The sequence below is a fragment of the Quercus robur genome, chromosome 8 (genome assembly GCF_932294415.1).
Source record: "Quercus robur chromosome 8, dhQueRobu3.1, whole genome shotgun sequence".
Lineage (NCBI taxonomy): Eukaryota > Viridiplantae > Streptophyta > Magnoliopsida > Fagales > Fagaceae > Quercus > Quercus robur.
In genome coordinates, this window is record NC_065541.1 from 63990962 (window position 1) to 64017185 (window position 26224).

General features: G+C 33.3%; 2 protein-coding genes across 3 annotated transcripts; both read right to left on the minus strand.

The window, feature by feature from the left end:
- Nucleotides 1-352: 352 nt before the first annotated feature.
- LOC126697638 (uncharacterized) lies at nt 353-4559 on the minus strand. Its single transcript, XM_050394706.1, has 2 exons — nt 3762-4559; nt 353-884 (listed from the first exon to the last, which is right to left on the minus strand). The coding sequence occupies exons 1-2, from the start codon at nt 4160-4162 to the stop codon at nt 653-655; spliced, it is 633 nt and encodes a 210-aa protein (XP_050250663.1). The 5' UTR covers nt 4163-4559; the 3' UTR covers nt 353-652.
- Nucleotides 4560-7420: 2861 nt separating this feature from the next.
- On the minus strand, nt 7421-11734 carry LOC126697639 (transcription factor MYB1-like). Of its 2 annotated transcripts, XR_007646235.1 has the most exons (3): nt 11335-11734; nt 7934-8922; nt 7421-7758 (listed from the first exon to the last, which is right to left on the minus strand). XR_007646235.1 is itself a non-coding variant. In XM_050394707.1 (2 exons), exons 1-2 carry the CDS (start codon nt 11609-11611, stop codon nt 8012-8014), a joined length of 1188 nt encoding a protein of 395 aa, XP_050250664.1. In that variant the 5' UTR covers nt 11612-11734; the 3' UTR covers nt 7421-8011. The 2 variants fall into 2 exon arrangements, 1 of the variants encoding a protein (XP_050250664.1); XM_050394707.1 differs by having other exon boundaries at nt 7421-8922.
- Nucleotides 11735-26224: the final 14490 nt, after the last annotated feature.

A 26224-nucleotide genomic window follows, 5' to 3' on the forward strand; every position in this document is an offset into this window, starting at 1 on the left:
CATAGATCATCAGACTGTAACACATCAATTCTCTTATTTCTCTTTTCTCTCCTCCCTACATTATTTTACTTTCTTCATTCTATTCTAAGTTCTAACAATAGTTTGAGTACACTATTGTGGAACTTAAATTTGAACCCCTGGGTAAAAATTCAGTGAATTAATAAGCTCATGCAGGTTATTAAAACCGACCCATTGAAATCTCAAGCCAATTCAAAGCTGGGTTAGATACCTGTAACAAGAACACGTGCTTGCTTAGTCTCTTTAACTCAAGCATACTAAAGAATTCAATATCTAATTAATTGATGCAAACATCCGACTGGTCCATCCAACAGAATCTCTAAAGCCCAGCAAAAGAGGTGAAAGACTGAGAGGACTACATTGTGATTCAAATGTAACAAAGCCAATAAGGTTACAACAGTAATATGATACTATTTTGGGTTATACAACATAGATTACACAACAGCCCAATAAAGCTCTGCTTTTACTATTACTATAAACATCAAGCAGATACAGAAATACCAACTCCAGGCAAGTATGGAGATATGGGTACTGAGGATGTACCTTTGCGAAGTGCTAAGAGAGACATAAGGGTTTGTTTACTCCTTCTCAATCATCAACCCAGGCGAAATGCAATATTTCTTGCCATAGGATTTCATGAGGGTACATTGAAATGGAAGAGCCATGAGATGACAAAGGCAAATACCATACAAGCAAGCAGGAAATTCAGAAACCGGTGTCCCTGCCAGCAGTTTTGAGTCTCTGCAAGGTGCACAGGTGCAGGTGCTACTGCTGCTGCAGCATCATTTGTCTCAGTCCATTGCTCCAACTCGGCCTCATTTACACCAGCAACATTGCGTGCAACTGATCCACAGATCTCACAGGTCCTGCAGTTACATACAGGAAAGAAGATTATAATAAAGTTACAGAGAAATAGATTATACAGGGGTTATTCCAAAAAAATCAGGCAAAACAATGTAACGTTTTGTTTCAAAAAATGATGGTACTGGTAGATCAATCTGAACCAAATAAGAGAGTCAGTATTTATATTTTCTGAAAACAAGTAGTAGGATACAACACCAACCAATTCAACAAGCCTCCGAACACGAGATGTCCCCAAAATTTTGATATGCTACATTTGTTTCAGTGGAAAATCATTTTCTGAACAGCTACTGAATTTAGGTACGATGTACCAAATGTTTCATAGCTATGACCTTTCATATGATGTCCAATCTTCCATAAAAAAGAAAACAATTTACCTACTAATACCAGAGTGAATAAGATCTCCACCAGACTCAGGTAGCACTTTGGCTGCATATATATAACACAATTTTTATGTCTATCAATAACTACATGCATTGCATGATGGCTGTGAATAAGTAGACCATTATCTCAGCAATACTGAGTCAAAAGATTTATCAGACTACGATGGAGATTCAGATCATCAATAATCATGAGATAGGACTTCAGTTCATAAATGTATGTATAAGGTTTAATCGACAAGTTAGAACAACACGAAGGAGAAAACTAAAAAGTGTGGTAGAGGATCATGGTATTTGTTCAAGAAAAGCTAAACATGTCATGATTCTTACTGCACAGAATATTGATCATGGCAAGTACTTACTATTTCATCATTGAAAAACAAAATGAGACTTACCTAATTCATGATCTTAACAAATTTGAATTACCCGTTGGAAACTAAGTAGGATAAACACAAGGAAGCAAACAATATAACAGATTTAATACGTAGGTTTCTTTTGCCCTTGGCACAGCTTGTGTAGGTTTTTGATTCTCAAAAAAAAAAAAAAAAAAAAAAAAAAAAAAAAAAAAAGCTTGTGTAGGTTTTTATACATGGATATATATTTATTTAAGCTATTGATACATTAGTGAACCAGGAGAAATTTTCTTTGCTCATTTCTGTGTTTTGAGTTTCCAAAGTTGGATACAGCTAAAATACAATCAGAATAGTGGACAGTTTGTTAATGCTGTCAGGCAGGAAGCTATTGAAACTATTTCTGAAAGGAAAAATAAGTCTACAAGAGTAATAGTGTGGATAAAATGGTATAAAAATTCTGGAATTAAACAGAACATTGGAATAGATTTTATAGCCTTCAACTCAACAGTAATGTGAAAAAACTCAGAAATAAGTGAATATTTATGGTATATAATGAATATCATCATGTTTTCCTCACTGAGGCTACACGAAACATAATTCTGTAAACCGTAATGTAACCAATTTCTACATATATTTTTTCTAAAATTATAAAAAATAATAATAATAAAAGGAAATAGATTTTGCAATGCTTCAACTTTTTGTTTTCAATGTTACGGAAACAGCAAATAATAGATTTTCATTTTCCAAATTTGATTTGTTTGAAAACATCTTTCTGTATTTTGAAATAATGCTAATAATAATATACTCTTTGCTTTTTCTTTTCTTTTTTTTTTTTTTTTTGCACTTTCTATGCATATCAAAGCATTTTGAACCTCAAATCCTCAACCCAATTTTCCCACCTAGAGCAAATTCATTGTAGTAGGAAGAGCTGGCATAGATACCTCCTAAAAATGAAAGAAAGTATACATGTCAAAGCATTCATGATCTTGATAGGTGAAAGAGAATGAACAAAACCAACCCAGCTCCAAAAGTGATAGAAAGGTGGAAAATTGGTAGTGCCTAACTACTTTAGGAAGAAAAAAAAAAGGACCGGTTACAACCCAACTGCCCCAAAATGCATGCGTGAATCATCAAAATACTGTATGCGAGGTACATAGGTCAAGTCTGTCAAATAGTGAACCAGAAATCAGAATGACCTGGTCAATGTACATTGTACCATATCAAGAAAATACCAAGTTGAACATAATTTAACTTGGAAAGTATCTAAACCAACTTGTTCGCTGTTACATCAAAAAAATAAAAATAAAAACTTGTCCCGTGGAAATAAAGAGAAATTGAAAAGGAGAGAGACTGATCTCAAACGGAATATAATACTATGAGGACAGAGAAGAGAACAGGGAAGAATCAAATTGCACAGTTTAAAGAAGCAGGACATCTATGTGCTTTTTATCTTTTACTTTATCGATTTTGATTCCTTTGTGAAGCCTAATTGACCGTCAAATTTTCCTTTAAACCTTCAAAAGTAGAGATTTTCCCTCATATTTAAGTAGCCATTATCATGTTCCTTGCTTTAAGCATATAGTCCTTTGCCAGCATTGTCCCTAAATGCTTGTACAACTTTGATCAGAACTAAACAATCATATACATGAAGTCAAGACACTCCAAAGACAAGAACTTATACAATAAGAACACATATACAAAATAAAAATAACAATTTTATCGGCAATTTCACTATAAGCACATCCACATATCATTTCAACAGCTACAAATTGCTGAAAATTAACAAAACACTCAGACCCCAAGGTTCAAAACAACTCTAAAAAATACACAATACCAACTTTGATCAGAGCTAAACAATCATATATTAAGTCTAGACACTCCAAAGACAGCAACTTTATACAATATGAACACACCCACAAAATAAAAACAACAAATTTAAATAGCAATTTCACTATAAGCACATCCACATATCATTTCAACAACAACAAATTGCTGAAACTTAACAAAACAATCATAACAACCCAGCAGAAACTAATAACATATAAAAGACAGAACATGTTCTGATCACATCCAAAAAAAAGTACTAAAATTCACAAAAAGCCAATAACCAACAAATGTGTCACATCCAAAACAAATGTAAGGAGCTTACTTGTTTCCCTTGATCTTGAACCAAGCCTCAGCACATTGCTTGTGTGCAGCAGCTAAATCATCCTTACATGAACACCCCAATTCAATGGGAAACCCAGATTCAGGATTGGCTGCATCTATGCTCAGATGGCAAATCCTGCAGTCCCTCTCAACTTTTGCCAAATGTAACTTATCCTCAGCCACCCCACATTCCAGATCCACCTCCACAGAACACTCTGACACAGAGGATTCCCTCTCCTTATCAGAAACTCCAACAATCTCAGTCTCAGACCCAATTGAACGTCTCTGATCCTCATCTGACCTGTCTCCGGAGTCTGAGTACACGTTAATGCCGGTGCCGGAGCTCCGGCGGAGCCCACATTCCTCCACATTAATAACAAGGGATTTCTCTACGGTTGTCATTGTCAAGACCCAGAAAGAGAATCTTCATGTAATGTGTATGTGAGGCCGAGATCATGAATGCCCGCACAACAAGAAGGTTAAAGAAGAAGAAGAAAACTAAGCTATCTTTGTGAGAGAGAGTCCCTCTTAACCTTTGTTGTAAGCAAAAAAAACACCAACTTGATTCTGTTTGTGTGTGTGTGTGTATTTTTATTTAACAACTGGACACTGTAGTGTGTTAGGTAGTCTCTCTCTGTGTGTTTTATGTGTGTCAGCCCCTGAACAGGACTTGGAAGATGTAGAGAGAAAAATACCAAAAGATCTTATAGAGAAAATAAAATAGTAGTAATACTAATACCACAGCATTACACACAGGGTATAGGAAAAGACAGAACCTCTTCTTTTTGTGTGAATTATGTTCTTGAAGCTTTCTTTTTCTTTTTAAATAGTAAAGAAAACATGGGCTGCTCATCTTTGTTTTCTTTTCTTTATTTATTTTTTTCTTTCTTTTGCTCCTTTTGGCTAAATAAACCTAAAACCAATGTGATTTCTGAAAATGAGAAGAAAAAGGAAAATGAAGTATTAGGGAAAAAGATCTGATACAGTTCCCTTTGCCTCAGACAGCTCAGAAGTAAATTAAGGTGTCGAAAGCAGATTTTTCTTTGTCTTCTTCAGAACCTTTTGGTTATCAAGTACTATATACTCTTATAAAATTGTGTCAGCTATTATTACAAGGTCCCTGATTTTTCTGCTGAGGTGAGAGTGAGTCCACTTTAAAGTTGTGAAAGGTCAATCCTGCTCTTGTGCAATGATTGCATGCCATAAATATATGAAGGGTAATTTTGGCTTCATAAATTTGCATGTAAGGAGGGTTGTAAATTATTCATCTGCTCATTGTAAAAAAGGCAGAGCAGAAGTGTGCAGAGAAGTTGCTGTTCTCCGCACAAATAGTACTATTTTTTTTTTTAAAGAGAGCTTTCACGTGCATTTATGAAATCCATTTCTCGTAATAACTATTTATAGTTAAATCAAAACATTAATTAATTTTTAATATAAATAAAGATTGAATTATATATCTTTTATTCAAACATTAAAAATTTTAACTAGAACCGAGGAATATGGTTCATTTTTAATTATTAAGGCAAAATCCTAAATTATACTTTTTGGTCATGGTCACAATCTGAAGACTGATGCAGTAGCAGTCTTTGTCAACTTTCAACAGTTTTTTTTTCTTTTTCTTCTCCCAAAAAAAAAAAAAACTTTCAACAGCTTTTAATTTCTTTTCAGTTTTTTTTTCACCCCTAATCATCAATGAACAATATTTTTTTCCCCTAAACATCAATGATCCCCCATTAAAAATAAAAAATAAAAAAAAAATCAATGATCAATGAACAAGACAACAACCTAACATGCAATATATAATAAATAATCCGGACACTAAACGGTATATATATTGGTTGCAGAAATCCAATTGATCTCATATTAGGGACAACTTTTTTTTAATATAAATTTCATAATTATTGAACTAGTCAATTGAGCATGGATTCATGTGTGTCAAGTCAATTGTGTTCAACACTCACAATCAACTAAATCAACAATTATTAAATTTATTGCAGAAATAGTTTTGTTTGTAATATTATTGAATCTAGTATAATTCTCTTGGGCATTCTAGGACTCTTGGGTCACAATATTTATGTTTAGCTAATCAAAATTTGTATTTATATCCAATTGAGGAGGCCCATGTGGAAGTATGGGAGCCCCTAAGATGTAGTAATGTCTTTCCTTTAAAGGGTAGGCATATTGTTAAGGTCTCTATATGACTTTATGGAAATGAGTTCATTCACCCACACAACCCTATTAATAGCCTTTTGAACAATAGAGAAAGATATGCACTCTTTATTCCATTATTTTGTAATTTTTCTCTAAAATTATAATTTGAATTCTTTCACTAACTTTCCATTTGGGGTGCCCTTCAACCAATCCCACTTGTTAGTCTTTGATCTAATTAGTAGGCTCATCCCTCTTTGTAGAGATGAACTAATTTCCAACCAAAATTTGGTTACAATTCTATTTCTCAATCTACCTAACTATATCCATCAATAAACAATCACAAGCCTTGTGACTCAATGACCATTTGAACTACAGACTTCCTATATGATATTCCAAATTATTACTATAGCATATACTATATAATATAAATTGAGTTTTAAAACTGTAATCGTGTCAAGTGGCTTAACATAATTGTTATACGTTTCTCACCAAAAAAAAAAAAAAAAAAAAAAAACAAAAAACAAAAAACAAAAAACATAATTGTTATACGTTATATGTGCCATGTGGCTCATTAATTATTATGATAATTTACTTCAAAATGAAACTTTGATACAAAAATAACAAGTGGCATATTATTTGTTTAGATAGTTTATTCTAGGTAAAAATATATCACTTAAATTTCAAAAAAAAATTAAATTATATTAATAAAAGTTTATAGAAATTTCAAATAAAATTTATTTTTTACTTTAATTATTTTAATAATATATCCTGATTTTTTGTTTTAATGTATTAAAAGTTACATCTATGCTTGTGCCAAGGGGATCAACGTATGTGTTACAGCAAAATTAATATGACTTTGTCATATAGCTCATTAATTATTAAGATAGTTGAAATATTAAAATTCTATTAAAGTTTCAAATGGTCCAGAAATGATTAAAATGGCTCAGATCATACTAATAAGTTTTATTTTTTTTAATTGACATAATTTTTAGTTAATCCGAGCATAGGCAGATACCAATATTCTTTATTTTCGGCTGAATTATCAATTTTTTTTGGTGGGCTAAGTGAATTATCAGAAACGTACATATCACCCAACACCACTACCGATTGAGTATATTATAAGTTGTAACCCAAGAGAGGAAGTTTTATTAAACTATGCCATCTAAATATACTGCTTTATATATATATATATAAAGTCTGGGGTGTGTGTGGGTTCGGAGTTTCTGAGCTCCACTTCGAGTTAGTGGTACTCATGGACTTACCCAACTGTACCGTGGGGCATGAGACAATAACTGCCACACGCGAGTCCCTTTTTTTTCCCTCAAAAAAAATAAAATAAAATAAAATAAAATTTGGGACTTTATATATATAAAATCAACATGCAAGATACATACATCATGGTACTTAGACAGAGCACTGTTAACTTGCGAAACGCCTGTGTGGTGGTCCTACTTCATCAATCCACTATTTACTATTTTATAACTGATTCTTATATTAAACAACAAGCCAGAGACAACTTCATTGTTTAATTTGGCTCCAGATCAGAACTCCTATGATGTAGAAATTAAATATAATATGTAATACTTCTATCCAGGAGATGTAAGAACTCCTAGCTTTATATTTTTGCTAATCGGGAACCTTGAAAGGCCGAAACCCATGGCCGAAGAAAAAAGAAGAAAAAAGAAAAAAAAAAAAAAAAAAAAGCTGTAGGGTCCAATCAAGCCATGGTAAGACTAGCATTATTTGGGCCTACTTTGAGGAACCAGCACTACCTTGCCTACTGAATTTAAGTTTTGCACAAGCAATTAGCCTTAACGATGGCGCAGTTAATCCTCTAATGGTGACAACTGCACAACCAAGAAAAAAGATACATATCAGAGGTTGATATCTCTACCTAAACAAATCATAACCATTATAGTAACTGCTATAAACAAGTTTCATTTCTTTAGTGAATCTAGTACGAATATATTTTCAGAAAGATGTTCAGAATCTTTATCAACCAATATGCCATGATCTCTTCACCTGGAATATGGAATATGGAAGCCTCTTCTTCACAAAAATAAATTCCCGCCTTCTATAAAATTTAGCCAACGTTGGCTTTTAGCTCAAGCCCTCAACTTCAGCCGGACCTGGAAAAGTTTGCCTAGGCATCTGGGTAGATAGCACATCTTTCATCATGCCCATCAATTTGTTATGTCCCTCTTCAACACCCATATGGTCTTTCTTCATATTATGTTCAAATGTTCCCAACTGTGAGGCTGCAGCCACCGCTTCAGATACTCTGTGGCTTGCTGCATCGTCTGGCATTCTGACACCATTCTTCTCAAGGCCACTCTTAATCCATGCAATATTGTTCAAATCTGTAGCAATGGAGATCAACTCATGACTAGAGAAAGATGGAGGCTCTATATATTCAACAAACTCAGGCCCCAACAGCGAGCTATGAGAATGGTCCCCACGTGAATCTGTACAGCAACCATGGCCACATTGCAAAGGAACCATTGGCTCACTATAAACATCTTGAAGAAATTTGCATACCCCTAATTCTGGTTTGGAAGCTTGAACCAAAGGACCTTGAGTAGGAACTGTCCTTGAAAACACAGAAGAGTTTGTGCCACCAGGAGGGTTATAAACATTAAATGCACTAACACGCGCCACTGGACGGGAGAGAGTAGGATGCTCTCTTTCTTCAGCAACAAAATGCTCCTCATTTGTTTGAGCTTTATCTTCACATGGCAGGGGACTATCCTCCATTGGGACATCTCCTCCTTCAGGGGGACTGAATGAATTGATAACCCCAACTGACAGAGTTTCTTCTGAAGATACTTTTGCTCTGTCAAGGCTGCTATCTTCCATCTTCCACATCCCTAGATCTGCACCCCGACGCCTTAAGGTAGAATTCCAGTGGTTCTTGATTGCATTATCCGTTCTACCTGGAAGGAGCTTTGCAATTGCAGCCCATTTGTTTCCATGAATTGCATGGGCCTTAAGTATAATTTCATCCTCTTCATCTGCATCAATTCAAGTTCGTAAGAATCCATTAATTAAAGTGCACAATATATGCAAAACATTTATGAAAAAAGTGACAAGTAAAATATAACAATTGCAAGTATAATTTCATGACATAATACTTAAATATAAAAATTAATTACTCTTTGGATATGAACATGAAATCATCTATGACTAATAAAAACTAACAAGGTATATGGAAGGAGAAGAAAATGGAAGATTAAGCAGGTATCAAGTTTTAGGTTTTTTATCATACAAAATTTTCTTTTCATTTTGGATTTTTATCCCCACATGCTAAAAACGAAAGGCAAATTATGGAAGAAGAAGATAACAAAAGTATGCAAATATTATGGATTCAGCTTTCCATCAAGTCACCTCTATCAACAGCAATGTAATGACAAAAGTTGAAGAATCAAGTGCTAGTGGAAGAAAAAGAAGGGGTGGGGGTAAAAGAAGAATGAAGAAAAAGAGAACCTCAAACATCAATAAACAATATAGCTCTTTGAAATTTTGGTAAAATCATTTGATTATCTTTTTTAATGTCAATTAAGAGTAAAACTGACAGTGGGTTATTCAAGTTGCAAAAAAGGCTTCAGCATCTCAACGTTTTGTATTATCCTACAATACAAAAAATTTAAACCATCCATTTGTTTTATGAATTGTATAGGGGCATCTAAACAAAATGTATCCACTCCAGTGCCAACATTGTTATCAAAAATCAAACAATCAAACTCAAAACTCACCAATGATAAACAACCCTAAATAGTCATGTTTTTTGGGAAAGTGAGAACTCACAATAGGCTACAAATATTTGCTGATAGTACTCTAACTAAAGGTTCAATGCCAATATCAACCTAGCCAGATTCCATCCTTTGCACAAGCACCCAAATAAAACACACTGTAAGTAAACTTAGTTTGCCAAAGTTCAGGCTTTTGACATCATGCTTTGTGGAGTGGAGTTGATTTGTAAGAATAGACAATGAACATATGTATAGGCTGAAATAACCAGAGAAGAGCAAAATATATTTTGTACAAATTCTCAAAAAAAGATAAAGAAAACAAAGATATATAATGTCTTGAAATGAAACCAAAATAACAAAAAGATTCCATGTTCTTGAAACCAATCTATATATGAAGTCAGGTTGCTACAGTGTACATGGATATTAAGAGTTGAAAATGACATTTCTAAGGCTACTCAAAGAGAGAAGCACAATGCAGGTACAGGTTAGCTGAGAACCCTCCACACAAGGAAAATAACCTACTAAAAACTTACAGTTTTTTGGTTCTCAACTTCGGGCTTAAAGTTTCATGTATGGTATGACATAAACATATATGATACAAGGAAAGAAGAGGAGAAGAGGATAGAGGACAAGAAACAATTATTGCAGACAGAAACCATGAGTGCCTCTATGCTAATGTTTACTGTAGTGTATATATATCATATATAACATACTGCCTCTGAACATGAGTGCCTGTGTACAAAAGTTCACCGTTGCATCTTTGTCAATTGTCGTACACAACAAAGTTAAACAATAAATCATTAACATCCACAAAACTTCCAAAACCAGTTAAGCCATGATGATGATCATGAACACAATTTGGTGTTTCAAGTATCCTTTCTCCAAAATAAAGATCCTAGCCTTTAAACTATCTTCTATTATTCTCATGAACTTCAACCATACTAAGTATCTCACAACTTGAAATGAAGAACTGTGATGGGCCCTTAATAACCTCATATCTTTTTCATTCCAATTAAAGCACGACCAAAAATCGTGAGTACAACCCACACATTCTACACATACTTGCCGTTATTTACAAGTTTAACAGTTTCTTTAACCTGATAATTGGTTACCTCTACAGAATTAGCATATAAGCTGTCCTGCTACCCGGCACGCTCTTTTGACAGTGACTGATTCCAACAATCGTTCCATTAGACATCCAAGGTTTGCTCGCGTTCAAATAGGACTCAACACACTTACCCCATGGTAAGGCTTGGCTATTGTTAATGTCGATGTCCACTATTTTCTTTAATGGTTCCATTGAAGATGATTAATTTAATTTACAAACAATGTTGCTTCCTTTAACCATTAAAATTCAAATGGAACATTTTATAACTCAAGCCATAATCACAAATCCTAACTAATTTTCTTCTTACAACCTCAATTGTAACAACCTAACCAAATGCTTAACAATAATATACTCATTTTTTTTTTAATGTTTTCTATTCTCCATTGTTTCACTTAACTGCTATAACTAACTCCTTGATTCTCTAACCAAAACAATGTAACAAAACAAAACAAAACAACCACCTCGTCCACTTATAAAATTCAACTCACATCAACTAATAACAGTTACAAATTCAATATTCAACAAATTGAATTCAAAATAATATATATTTATATTTATATAATTACCAGTGAAGGGCTTGCGCTTGAGACAAGGGTCGAGCTGATTACACCAACGGAGGCGACAAGATTTGCCGGAGCGCCCGGGAATTCCGCGGGCGATTAAGCTCCAATTCCTTGCTCCGAACTGGCTGACGAGTCGACTCAGCACGGCGTCTTCCTCCGGCGACCACGGTCCTTTCACTTTTCCGCCACCGCCGATACCCTCTGAAGCAACCAACTCGGGGTCCCCGGACTCGGCGCCGCATTCCGCGGCGGGTGAGTGGTCTTCTACTTTTTCACTCATCGTTTTCGTGGCGGTTTTAGGTTTGGTACTTGTCAGTTTTGTCTGTTTGGTTTGTTTTAGTTTTTGTTCTCTCTCTCAGAGTCTAACACACACACACAAAAACACAGTCTCTCTCTAGTCTCTACCTGCCTTTTAATTTAACCCAATAAAAAATGAGTAAATGCTTAACTGCAAAAGGGCATGGATGGGAACCGAATAAATAGGAGCCAAATGTTTCGGATTCTTTCGATTACTTTTTGGGAGTTAAAAGCAAAAAATTAAATACAAAACCATCTATTCAAGTCGGTTTAGATATCGTTTATTTATTAAAAATTAAAAATTTATTATTGAAAATATTGTAATAAAATAATTTTTAGATATGTGAATAGTATCGTGGGACCCAAATTTACCTAAAAATTTGTGTTTTGCTGAGTTTGGTTGGATCATGAACAATGTTGTGAGACCTAGCTAAAAACGCAAATGCACACAAATGCACACTTGCCGCTATGCAAACGCACACTAGGCATGCGTTTGGGTAACGCGTTTTGCAGCGTTAGGCACTGTTCACGCGTTTTTAAGCATGGGACCCACGAAAAATGAAGAAAAACACAAACCCACGGCACAATGTGAACAGTGTTTTGTCATTTAAAATATATTTTGCTACAGTATTTTTAACAATAAATTTTCAGTTTTCAACAAGATAAGTGATATCCAAACAATCCCTAGGTATGGGCTAACTCTAATATATATATATATATATATATAAAAGAAAAAAAGAAAAAAAAAGGTATGGGCCAATTTCAGTTACTACCGATATTTTTTCAAAAATATTCCATTTGCTCCAAATGCAAGAAGATATTTAAGTATTTAACACCATCTAAAAGTAATATGTTCACGTGAGTCATTTGGTTTTTGTGAGTTTCAATTAACTCAACTCGTAAGGTAAGATCTTTTATCATCAAATAAAAAATCTAGGGTTCAAATCAACTAATAGCTTAATCTGATAATAAGAGCAATTGTCATGGAAGTGGATGTTATAAATTTAAATTATACTATAAGAGAAATTTTCATGGAAGTGGATGTCATAAATTTAAAGTATACTCTATATATTATAAATAAATAAATAAAAGAAAAAAAGTCCTTTTTTTTTTTTTTTTCATGAGAAAGTCCATGTTTTCTTTTAACTACATCATATCTAATAGTAACTATATTATAGCAATTATATGTGTAAAATGTATGGGTAATCAATGACTTACTAGTAAAGTGGGTAAGAGCTACCATCAAGAACAAATATCATAAATGTGGTTGAAACTTAAAAAAAAAAAAAAAAAAAAAAAAAAAAAAAAAAGACTCACGGGTAGATAAATAACACTTTGAAATGAAAAAGAAAGCACAAAAATAGAGGATTTTTCAAATGGTGTTAAATAACGTTTGTCCTTATTGAATAAATTTGTAATTTTATAAAATTTTGGTAGTAATTTGCATTAACTCAAACCTCCGAACTAAGGGTTTTTTTTTTTTCCCGGTTCTGTAAGGCGGTTCTTCCAAAATGACCCAAATGTTCCTTAACTTGACTTGGGTTTGGACTTTCTTCAAAATGTACAAAATGCGGTTGGCTTGTTTTTACCCCTCAAATTGTGTCAATTTATTGAGAGATAGGCTTTCCTGGTTATTTAAACGTGAGGGGTCTGTTATAGTAAAAGGCCAAAGAAACCGCTTCCAAGGCTCCAAGTTTCAAAATTCAAAGTACTGGATCTTTTTGAGTACTGGTATGACGAATTTACCCTTGAGTTGAGCATCAATTGTGATTGTGTAATGGACTCTTTCTAGGCCCCATACAATGAGTTCGAGTTTAAGGCTTTTTAAGCCCATTTAGCTTTCAAGAAAAGCCTAGTAAATTAAAATGTTCCATTTGTTCAGACCCAAAGTATCGTGGTCTGTTTCAATTGCCCAGACACTAGATCCATAGTTGATAGTCCACTCAATTATAGCACACACTACACCCAGTTTAGTTTCAAATGCAAGTCAGATGGCCCATAACTCCAGTAAAATGTGTTTTATTTATTATTATCCACTACCTTGCAACTCCATGCTTGCGCTAGAAAACATTTAACAGTAGTGATGATAAGTTAATTTTACTAATACGAGTGAAGTGGTCATCTCAAGTTTCATTAGGAGTTTTATGATGGTCACTTGACGCTAAAATTAAGAAAATTATAATGGACACTTAGTACAAAATTAGACTACAATTAGAAATTAATTTAGATTTTGATTAATATGTTATATATGGTATGATTATTCTCATCTTAAGCCTTTTTTTTTTAATTGAAGACTATCTTTCTAAAAACTTTGATTTACAAATATCATGTAAAATATTGTTTAGTTTGATTTTTGGAAAGATTGAAAAATTGAGCCTATCAACTTGAGTTCAAAATAAAAAATAGTCAAACCCACAACTCATTCTAGTATTTAATGGAGATCAGCGATGCAAGACAAAGAAGAACATGCAATGACTATAGCTCATAATAAAGACAAAGGAATATCTATTAAAGTATTGAACAAATGATATATAACAAAGTGGGGAGAATGACAGAGGCTATGAAAAAGAGAGTAAACGCTACTCGTGTCACCACACACATGAGCACTATTTCTCAAAGTTGTTGCATCTACCACAAGTTATAGTAAATAAATAAGGATTACTAGTTAGGTTCAAGAGTTGAGAGTTCCATGTTTTGGGATTCATAACAGATTAGGAGGTACTTATTATCCGGTTGTTGAAATTTTAAAGAAATGGCAACCTTCAACTTTATTCTTGATTAGATAGTAAGATCAATTACTTTTAATGAAAAATCTAGGTAATTTGTTGAGCAATTTCACTTTCCTGTGTTTACTGAAGGAAAACAACCAGCTAAGGTATATGCTAAGGTTGTGTGAATTGGTTATATTGCACTAGATGCGTCTAACCTACTTATCCCAGCTTAAAGTGATTACTTCAAATTTAAAAGAAATTCTAAATTTAATGGTAAATACAACAACCCAAAATAGTATTTTTATATATGTTTGTGGGCAGCACATGGACTTACTCATGAGCTTTTTGCTTCTATAGATCTTTCTCCAAAAAAGGAAAAAATAAAAAAGCTTACTATGTAAAGTCTAAGCTTGGGTCCATAGGTAAGCCCAAATATGCTCACTTTTTACCGTCCAAGTCACACTCTTTCAATCCTCAAGATAAAATACATGGGCTTGAGTCATGTATAGAGGTAAAATGTTGCAAATAGAGATAGTGGGCCAAAAAGGAGTTGGGCCATTCATTATGTGGGCTCAGAAAAGGTGTTAGCAAAAGTAGCCATCAACAAACAAAAAGCAATATTATCTTTTAAAATAATTTTTCATTTTCAAGGAAAAGATTTCACCACAGTGGATTTTACTCATCAGCCCAAAACAAAATCACCCTGTCCATCTAGGATAGATTTTCTTCCTCACCATGGACGCACAAATTGAGTGGTCATACTCACACCAATGCCCCTTCTTTCTCTTTGTCCATCACCTCCTGATCTATTCTTGCATTCAAGGGAGTATGAATCAAAATCAATAATTTCAAAATATTTTGGCTAATCAAGCACCACTCAACCATTAGCGTTATCATGAATTCATGATCTCAATATGTAGTATAAGTTCAACGAGACATATCGGAGAGCATAAGAGATGTCAATATCACTCAACTCTATTGTTCCTTAAAACATATTGATTAGCTTATATTCACGGTACACAAAATTCCAAGTCCCTTTCTAGCGAAAGATTTAAGTCCAAACAGAAAAAAAAAAAAAAACATTGCCTAACCTAAGAGGGCTATAAGCCTAGCTATAAGTTGTCTGTTACTCTCTCTTTTGGCCAATTGCTGAACGAATATACTCCCGAGGTTAATAGACTAATGTTGATGGGAATCACTTTTTGCAGGTCAGGCCATGTGTATGAGCTTATATTAATTACAAAATTCAAATCCCAAGCCAAACTTTTTGACAAATTAAGTCCAATGCAAACCCAAACCAGTGGAGGAAAAGAAAGAAAACAGAGAAAAGAAAATGACAATTATCTTAATGAGTGTTTGATAATTTGTTACAACATGTTATTTTCGACTAATTTATTTCATAAAAATTTTATGGAAGTTTCAACCTGACACCTATTTTTAATCGCTATTATGGACCCAATAGATTACTTTTCCAATAAACAGTACAAAAACGAACCCTTAGTTCTATTGTTGTATACTTTAGCTGTTGCTATTCGAGAAAAATCTTTGTAATGTCGTAGTCTTTTGGATGAGAGAGGAATATAAGAATGAAAATGAGAGATAAGCCATTCAAGAAACACAGGAGTCCCAGATCGCTTGCGATGATAGCGCAAAGCAAAACACATGGAAAGGGACTTGGATTGTTACTTGCCATGGATTTTGCACCTTTCATTTTTTTTTTTTCCCCTCTTTTTTAAAAGATAAACTTACATATAAAATAACACGAAAAAGACTTTAATCCGTGAATTATTGAAATTGGAAAAAAAGTGAGTAAAAGAAAAATAGAAGGGAAAAAGACTAGAGGAAATTTATTTCTAGAACTAAAGAGAGGTTTGGATAGACTTATTTTATTCAGCTTATTTTGTTTATAATGTATAAGTATAGATTTACTTTTAAATATGTGATAGTTTAAATTACTGTATACTCATTTTTAAGATGAAAATAAACTGACACTGAAAATTTAGGTTGCATTAATTTGGCATTAACTTAAAAAACTAGTTTTTTTTTTTTTTTTTTCTATTTAATTTATTTTTGTTATTATTCAGTTTATTTTTACTACTATTTATGGGTTCTATTGTACTTTTTGGTATTATTCATGGGTCACACTGTACTATTTCAGCTAACTTATTAGTTTTATCTGCAATACTTTGCGTAAAAAGTTTTCAGTTTCAACTAAATAAATTGTTACTAAACTCTAAACATGAACCTAAGTAAAAGAAAATCCACAAAGCATTTTACATGGTGCACAAGAAGAGGGTGTGTTTCTATCAAGCTCTCGTTATGGAATATTTGTTCTGAACAATATATTTATGGGATGAGGATGAGATAAGGATTAGGTATATATTGAAGCATTAAAAAGAACAACATCGATCCTCTCTGGACTCTTACATGGTCCCCTTTTCCATTTACATATTTGGCCATGGCTTTGAATTGCTCAAAATCTTCTTAAATTTCCTTAGGTTGCGTAAACTCTCTTGCTCATGAAGTGTCATATATATATATTTGTGTTATGGATCAAAAAAATTTTAAAAAGCAGATATTTATTTGTAAAGCTAAAGATGATTAGATTGCAGAAAATACATAGGATAACCCAACAACGAAGAAGCAGGATGACAACATGAAAAGAGAAATGTGCATGCTTTCCAACCAACCAAAGTGCATGGACCAAGTTCCTTTGCAAAATGCTACGCGAAAAGGACCACATATCAAAGTAGGTGCCCCAAAGTGCCAATCGCTTTTCTGGGCGGACACATATGCCCAGCAAATTCATTTGTTTCTGCAATCAGGGGCTAGAATCTATTGTGTGATCTCATTGACGTGACGAGGATTTGCATAATTGTGCCTATTGGCTTTGAAGAATGTATAGGGAAACTAGAAGTCTTATGTTGAAAACACTTGGAAGGGTCCCAAGAGCCATTCAATTTGTTTATTTAAGTTTGGGAAAAGGAAAGCACTGAAAAAAAAAAAAAAAAAAAACTGGAAGCCACTTAACATTACTTATTTTAATCTGAAAACCCCCAGTAAAAATTATTAGAACTTAAGGAATCTTTTTTTTTTTTTTTTTTTTTTTTTTTTTTTCTTGGGTCAAAAGGGATCTAAATTTTATGGCCCATGCTCTTGCAAAGTGTTCTTGTGATGTCAATGTTTCATTATGTGTAATAATTCTTTTATCCCAGCTTCTGCTTGGGATGCTTGGAAGAGAGACCTTGTTTTTGCTTTTGTTTCTGTTTGAACGAAAGCTTGTTTGTTTATTTTATTTTATTTTATTTTTTAAAAAAAAACCAATAATTTCTCTGAATTTGTACTTTTGTGGGCTTACCTTGTGTGTTTAACACTTAATGTAGCTATATGCACACATATGAGATACCATGTCCTTGGTTCAACTATGAAAGTGACTTTGATAATCTCACTATATATCTTGCCACACATCACCATCGGTTTTTATATCAATTTTTTAAAGGAGATATCATATTCAAGTGATGGCAATTAAGATCATAATATAACTTACAAGACCCTCACTTAACCCAAAAATTTAAATTTATGGTATAGGCCAATTATGCTATATTAATTACTCAACTTCCTTACTCTTGTTGGAGATAATAGATATAACACATTGGAAAAACTCCAATTAAAGCATTGACTCAAGTACATAGCATACAATGACACTACTTTTTTTTTAGAAGAATATATGGACAACACTTAACCCAAAAGTTTAAGCGTTTAAGTTAAGTAGTTTCTCTATACACTATGTTAAGGCCTTAATAGGAGTCTCCCTAAGGTATTAACTTCCTAGCAAATGGTATTAGAGCAGATTATGATGCGCAACATGTACAAGATGATGAAGTTATTAAGTTTCGCAATTTGTAGGAGAAATGACATGCATATACTTGGAACAAGGCAAACCTACAAAGCCCATACAAATGGTCTTGGAAAAGAGCAACAAAATATTATTTTGAATGATTCTAGATCAAAGAAGAATTAGATATTGTGGGGTTTCTCATGGACATGGCTATATTGGCTTCCAAGGAATAAGTTTTTGAGGTTGACATATGGTTGCCATGTATGACCTACGAGAGGTGAGACTTGTAGATGAAGCACAGTGAAGTAAATAGCTCATAGATAAAGGGGTATTAGTAGGATTTTGTTCATGGCTCAAAAACAAAAAGATCTTGAAGCCTACAAAGAGACAATGAATCCATGTGAGAGAGAAATTATTATGGGTATATACATGTAAGTAGACATGGCAAAACGGGGTTAGAATTTTCTGATTTGACCTAACCCGACCCGAAAAATACCGAACAACTTGAATTTTTTGACTGAAACAAAAACAGATTGACCCATAACCCGACTCGATTTATTTGCTGATGAACCCAACATGTCTTGTCTAATAAGTCTAGTTGATAATTTAACCTCGATAATCGCATAAAAAATAATTAAAAAAAATCCCCAGCAAACATTTCAGTTTTTGACTAGATGATGGAGTCACGATTGACTACTAGTACTTGGCAGAACTTTAGGTATGAACATCAATACATAACTATCAGGAAAATGTGCATCATTAGAGCATCCTCATCCAAAAATTGTATCATATCAATTATACCATACAATTTTATAATATTCCCAGCATCCCAATTTTTATTTTACAATATGACATATTAAAATAATATTTTTACACAATAAAATAATATATCTCAAGATCATCTCTATTCTCTCCCATCTATCTCCTCTCTCTAATTTTTACCTCTCTTCCAGCAGCAACTTCCACCGGAGCCTTCATTTCCAGCAAGGTGGTGAAATAGTCCGAAGCCATAATCTTAATCAGCCTCTCTCTCTAAGCTGAATCTACAACAACACAAAAAATCAAAATCACACACACCAATTATTCAAAATTGATTCAAAACAAAGAGAATTATATTCAAATCAAAGATTATACAAGTAAGGCCTCACTGCCCATCATCCACCACCACCATCGCCAAAACAAAACCCACAAATGACCAACAAAAACCCAGCGAAATCGGACTTAAACACCAATGATCTCCAACGACCAATAAAACCCAGCAACACCGAACTTAAGAGAGCCACGACCCACTTCAGCCATACCCAATTCAGCCACACCCACCTTTTCCTTTAAGCACCGGTCACAACCCAAAAAAAAAAAAAAAACCATAGAACCCAGAACTCTAAGCCCGCCGATCCGCCGATCCACTAACCCATGACCCACACACTGGCATGGAGGCCCAACCAGAGAGAGTGAGAGTTAAGAGCAATTCACAGAGAAAGAGAGAGATGAAATGAGGAAAGAGAGAAAGAGAGAAAGAGAGGGAGTTGAGAAGTTTGACATAGAGGAGAAAGAAAGAATAAAACAGATTAAAAAATAAATACAATAGTCTACAGGGCCATCATAAAAGTAGGATGGTACTGTAGCAGTATTGGAAAAAATTTTACAATTCTTTTCTTCTACAATTTTGGATGGTGGAGGTTTTTGAGAGACAAATGCTAAATAAAGGCAACATATGGCATTTAGCATTCCTATTGTGAATGCCCTTAGAGCATTCTCAATAGCTCTCTCAAATGTGCCAAATGCCAAATATTTGGCACATTTGGCACACCAAACACAAAAACAGACCCTCATCAAGTGTGCTAAATGTCTTAAAATTTTGAGACGTGCTATAGTACGCTCTCAAATATGAGAGCGTACGGACGAGAATGCCAAAATGTTTATGCTTATTTTATTTAGTTTTCCTTTCTCCTCCCAACACATCTCTCCTCGGACAACAACTTCAGAGTCCCCCAAGGCGCGCTCCAAGCTCTGGACTCTGTTGCCGTGCTTTCCGACGACCACTTCAAGTTCCACTTCAACACGCTCTCGTCCCCTTCGTCGTCGAGCGCCTCGGTGACGCCAAATAGCTCGTCCGCAACGCCGCCTGGCGGTTCCTCCTCATGCTCATGCAGGTCTCTTCTTCATCCGCGACTCCTCACTTATGCTTGGAGTCACAAGAGCTGGGTTTGATGGATCTCCCACCTCCGATGCTTTTGGGTTCTTTGATTTGGGATGGGTTTAATGGGTCTCCCACTCCGTTGCTCCCTATTTCTTTCTCACTTTCATTTGGGATAGGTTTGATGGGTTCTAATGGTGGTTGGTTGTTTTGATTGATGGTGGTTGGCTGATTTTGGTTGAAGGTGGTAGGTTGATTGGGTTGTGGGTGTGAGATTTGGGATGGTCTCAGATCGGGTTATAGGTGTGAGATCAGGTTGTGGGTGTGAGATTTGTGGCTGTGGATGGGTCTCACTAGCGCCGTCGCCAATATTGGTTTTGGTGGGTTTTTTTTTTTTTTTTTTTTTTTGTAGGGGCTGATGGTGGTCGGTGGTTGATTTTGTGGGGGTGATCGGTGGTTGTGGGCTATGGTGGTTGATCTAGTGGAGGATTTTGAATGTGTGTATATATATATATATATATATATATATTTGTAAAAGTTTTTTTTAGATTATTTTAATGTGTTGGATATATTATTTTAATGTATAGAATTGAATAATAGAGCCTCTAATAAATTATATATTGTAAAATGATGTACTAAAATGATAAAGTAAATTTTTGATGTGTAAAAATGGTATTGTTTTATAAGAGAGCTGAAGCTCAGCTCTTACCGACTTTTTTTTTTAGCTGAATAATGTACGTCATTAGTTGCCCGTAATAAATGGAGTACTAAAATCCTTTAAATACATGTAATGTAATAATGTTCATGTTCAAACTTCAAAGCTCAAACCCTGCGATGAAGTTATGAGTTTGTGCTCTTCTCAAGAAAAAAAAAGTTATGAATTTGTATCCTGTGGATTGTTTGACTTGACTATTGTATGCGCAACTGGCGAGTTTGGTAAGAATTATTATTAAAGTGGGGGCATTAGTAGTTATGTTTGTGTGTGGGGTTTAAGCCCAGGTGCATATTGACGTATTGTGGGCCTTGTGGCCTTTGGGTTGCTCTACTACTGTGAAAAAACCATATCTTCACACACACTCTTGCTCCCTTGCGTTAGAATTTAGAAACTTAGAGGGCCCCTCCATCTATCACGGGCGTATAGATAGCAATCCTAAGTTGAATCAATGACTTGGATATATTACCAAACTCATATCTTTCTTTCTTTCTTCTTTTTTTTTTTTTTTTTTTTTTTTTTTAATTTATTATTATTATGGCGAGATTGAGAACTTTTATTAAAACGTAGAGAAATTCAGTAGAGTCATAGCCGACTCAATCAATAGAGGATTTTCCGCTATTTGATAATAAATAAATAAAAGAGGGAAAAAAACTATTCTTGAGTAAATATTTGGGAGCTAGGAGTTTTTTATTTTATTTTATTTTTATTTTTTTATAGTTAAATTGCATAATATGTTTATTTTATAAGGAGAATGAATCATACTTAACTTTTTTGTTCTTGTGCTTTTTATGATTAGACTAAGAAATTAATTGGTTTTTGGTGTAAATCTAAATCTTTTATTCAATTATAAAAGACTTTACTAGTTTAACTAATTGAAACCTACAAATTTGTAATTATTGAATCATAAAAGATAAAAAAATAAAAAGGTTCAAATACTGACTCAAATGTCCCACATTACTTAAAAGAGTGTGTTGTGTATAGTATAACTTGTCTCACTCTCTCTTAAAAGTTACCATGGTTTTTGAGTTGAATTGTGGTGTGCCTTTATGTTAGAACAATTTTCTCTCTCCTTTGTGTATATGTTTGTTTCTTTAAAAAAAAAAAAAATCAAATATATCGGCTCCAAAATAAAAGATTTAAATACTCACCGTCTTTTTCTCAAAAAAGAAAAAAAAAAAGCACTAAGTTTTTTCTCAAACAAAAAAAAAAGTACTCACCATAAAGGAAAATTATGATTAAAATCTCATCTCTCCTATTACTATAACTATTAAATTGATTTTAAAAAGTACATACATTGACTATTATATCTACAGAGCTTCCTAGATAAAGACTTTTTTTTTTTTTTTTTGGGGACCAGATCCTAGATAAAGACTTTTTTAAGTCCTCACAATCTACAATACCACAGAATAGGTAAAAAAATTAAGTGAATTGAATAACAAAATTCGGCCAATGGTTGTATGCGGAGACGTACCTGAACGAGGTTTCAATTAGCTTAATTGGTAAAGTTTTTTAAGTTAAATAAAAGATTTGAAATTCAATTTCTTCCTACACCAAAAATTGATTGATGTCTTGGTCTGATAATAAAAATATATCATCAGGAACGGAAACTATACTTTTAGTGAACAAAAAATATCCTAATCAACAGTAAAATGAAAAATATAGAATTATTGTAATTAAGAAGCCAAGTTTTTAAGTATAATTACTTTTTTATTTCTATTATAACGTAGTTTCTTGCTCTTATATTTAATTATGTGCATTCCTTTTTCTTTCTTTTTCATATAATTTTTTTCTTCAAAATTTTGATGGGGGTGATAGTAAATTTGAAACATACATCTTTTTTTTTTTCATCATTATTTCCTTATGAATTGTCCCAGATGATTGGTAAGGATTAAAACACCAACCATCTACCAACTTAGTTATTAAGTAATTGTATTTGTGCTTAGCCTAATTGTTGCTAATGCACTTACGAGATAAACATTTTCAATAATAAGTCAGTTAAAACTAAGCTTCACAACAAAAATGAATTGAAGATGATTTTTTTAAAAGCCTATAATCTTTTTTGTTTTGTATATTAAAATTGTAAAATGCAAATTGCTGCAAAATTTATTACAGATTCAATCACTGATTTCATTCAAGATTTAAAAGAACACAAAATTCCATTTTTATAAATAATTGTTTTGAAATGTATTTATTTATATTATTCTTTTTATTCTTTTGTTTAAGTTTTGTTAAAGTGAATGGTACTAATTTTACATTTTTATAATAAATTTATTCTTGAAATTTGATACATTTTTCATTTTCAAATTTCAATTAATTTTTGTTCATACTTTGATCTCCCAAATCTGAAGTTCATGTTTTGTCTATGTCATATCACATATGGCTAGTGGTTTCCACCTTTCTTGTGGGGATTAGATAGGAGGGCAGCAAATCCGATCCCTTATTTATACTTGGCAAATAAATTGGCTAATAAAATTAGTTACTGTAACCAATGAACAGTCAGATATATAGCTGAAAGCTTTGGACACACACGTACATATAGTTACAGTGCCCCAATGAATTTCTAACAAAATTCCATGTCTATTAATTATTTTCTTTCTTACTTTCTTTTATCAAAGCTAAATTTTAAAGTTGGAACTTATAAAAAAGAGAGCCAGGAAATCCCATGATGCCATAGGAGTCGGCAATCCAACATCAAAGCAGGTTTCACCTATTTAAGCACAGACAATATTGCAGAAATCAGAGCCCATTTGCAAACATATTAAACCGTACTACTTCAGAGGGATCCAATGCGACAGCTAGAGTCACCTTCAAAATGCATTTCACATTGCCAGTTTTTTAAAAAAAGAAAGAAAGAAAGAAAGAAACACATGAAAGATGATGAAACCCTTAATCCTATGCATATGTGAGGGTCCAAAAAACCCTAATTCCTTATCAGACACTCCATGACCCACTTCTTACACAACACAGACTGAAAGCTGTAGACTTTGATGTCAAACAAAACTGGGGTAGGCCGGTAGGGTAGGACTTAGGAGGATGTGGGGTAAGGGAGAGGAGGGGGGTGTCCTTAGCACTAATTGAATGGTCCTCTGTGGGAGACCCCCTCCTAATTGACTCCACGTGACATTGCAAATCATATGATAGTGAGAAAACAACGGGTAGTGTGTTAACTTTTGAGTTTTGAAAACCCCTACGACTTTATATTTCTTTTAGGAATGCAAATTATTAGTCATACTAATTGAAAAAACCCCAGTGGGTCATACTGATATGAGTTCATGAATTATTTTTATAAAAAAATTTAGTTACAAAATTGGTTGTAATCTAACACTACAATATTATTCAATAAAATAAATATTACTATATATTTTGAAAATCTAACTGTTAAATTGCATGTTCTTTATGCTCTTGATACACATGTAAAATTTTGTATCAATCGAATATTATTTATTATATGATCTAATAGCTTATAACACATATGTCAAATTATTATATTATTTACAATTTTAATACATGTCAAATTTTGTGTTAATCGAATATTATTTACCATATAATCCAATAGCTTATATTTTATGCATAATTTTAAATTATAAAAACTTACAATTTAAATAAATAATTAAACAATTTATTGATAGAATATTTATTGATCTTTAATTTTTTAGAAATTTTGCAAGTATGGATCGGATATAAAAGAAGTTTAATCCAATGGTGGATTTGTCAAAATTCACCTCCAATAAAAAAATACTGCGTAAAGTTGTAGTCTAAGAATACAACTAATTTTGTAGTTAAACTTTGTTCTTATTCAAATTTCCTAGCCTTATTAAACCCTAGTTATTGCACAAAACCTAATTTCAAAATTGTCATTTTTTGGGGATGATAATGAAACTAAAGGGCTTAAATGTACATGTTAGCTTACTAAATTATCTTGTGGCGGGTTTTAGTTACCTAAATCGGTAAAATTTCTTATAGTTGAATAAGGTTTGAATCTCATCTATCTCATAAAAATTTTTAACCAGGTTGGTTCTTCCAAGAACTGATATTTTGTTTTTATTCTATTTTCTGAGTTTGAGAATTAAAAACGACTGAGTGCGTACTTGACTCTTATGTATAATAAAGCTAGACTAAATTCATTTGGTTCAAACTAACAGGAAGATAAGATCTGTGGCCATGGTCAGGAGAAAAAGGTTTAGAACTCCAAGACCACCATGGAAATTGTAGCACTATCTTCTTTTCTTTTCTTTTTGTACCACTAGCCTTAGCTAGGTACATACCGATCGATGGACTGGGCATACTAAATTTTTTTTCATTACACAGGTACTGTTGCCAGCGGTTGTGGTCCAAACTCCAAACCTTCAAATTAACATCCAATAAAGGAATAGAAGTAGGCGCTAGACACAATATTGGACCACCATTTAATCATCTTAAATGACTCAAGATCGCACAAGAAGAAGAAGAAGAAGAAGATAAGATAAGAAAAGAAAAAATAAAATTAAAAAAGAAGAAATAAAGAGCAGGTTACCAAAAAAGAAAAAATAGGAAGGAGAGTAAAACAAACTACTCAGAGTCTCAATCATGCAGTATTGAAGAAAGAGGAGAAATCAAGGAATGGTATTGGCAGGGATACAATTATTTTTTCATGATTTTTTTTTTTTTGTTTGGCTAAATAGCAAATTGTGATTGGAAATTTGGAATAACATTATGTTTTATATTATTATATAAAGCCAAATTATTTAATTTTTCTTGAAAGAGTAGCAAAACAATTGGGCGGCAATTAAGTTACACAATTAGGTCATATATGCATGTGGCCACTTCAGCAGGGCATCATGAATTTTGAATGAAAGAACGTGTGACTTTCAAATTTATGCAGTGTCATAATGACTACAAACAGAGACTGATGAGTCCATTTCTAACCCAAAGTGAATCCAAACAAGAATGAACTGTGAGTGGGAATTGGCACTTAGTGAAAATGTTCAAGTGTGTGAAAGATGAGAAAGCTATAGATATGAACAATATAGAGCAGCGAATGGCAGGGTTTATTCAAGGACCTTGTGCTCCACTAGATGGGTTACAAGGCCTGGGTGGAAATAACATTTGTGTCCTGCAATTCAGAAACATATATGCCCTCAGGGTTGAACCAAACCCTACTTTCATATCACATCAGACAGTATCAGCGAGCCACAAATTAACCCCACTATACCATT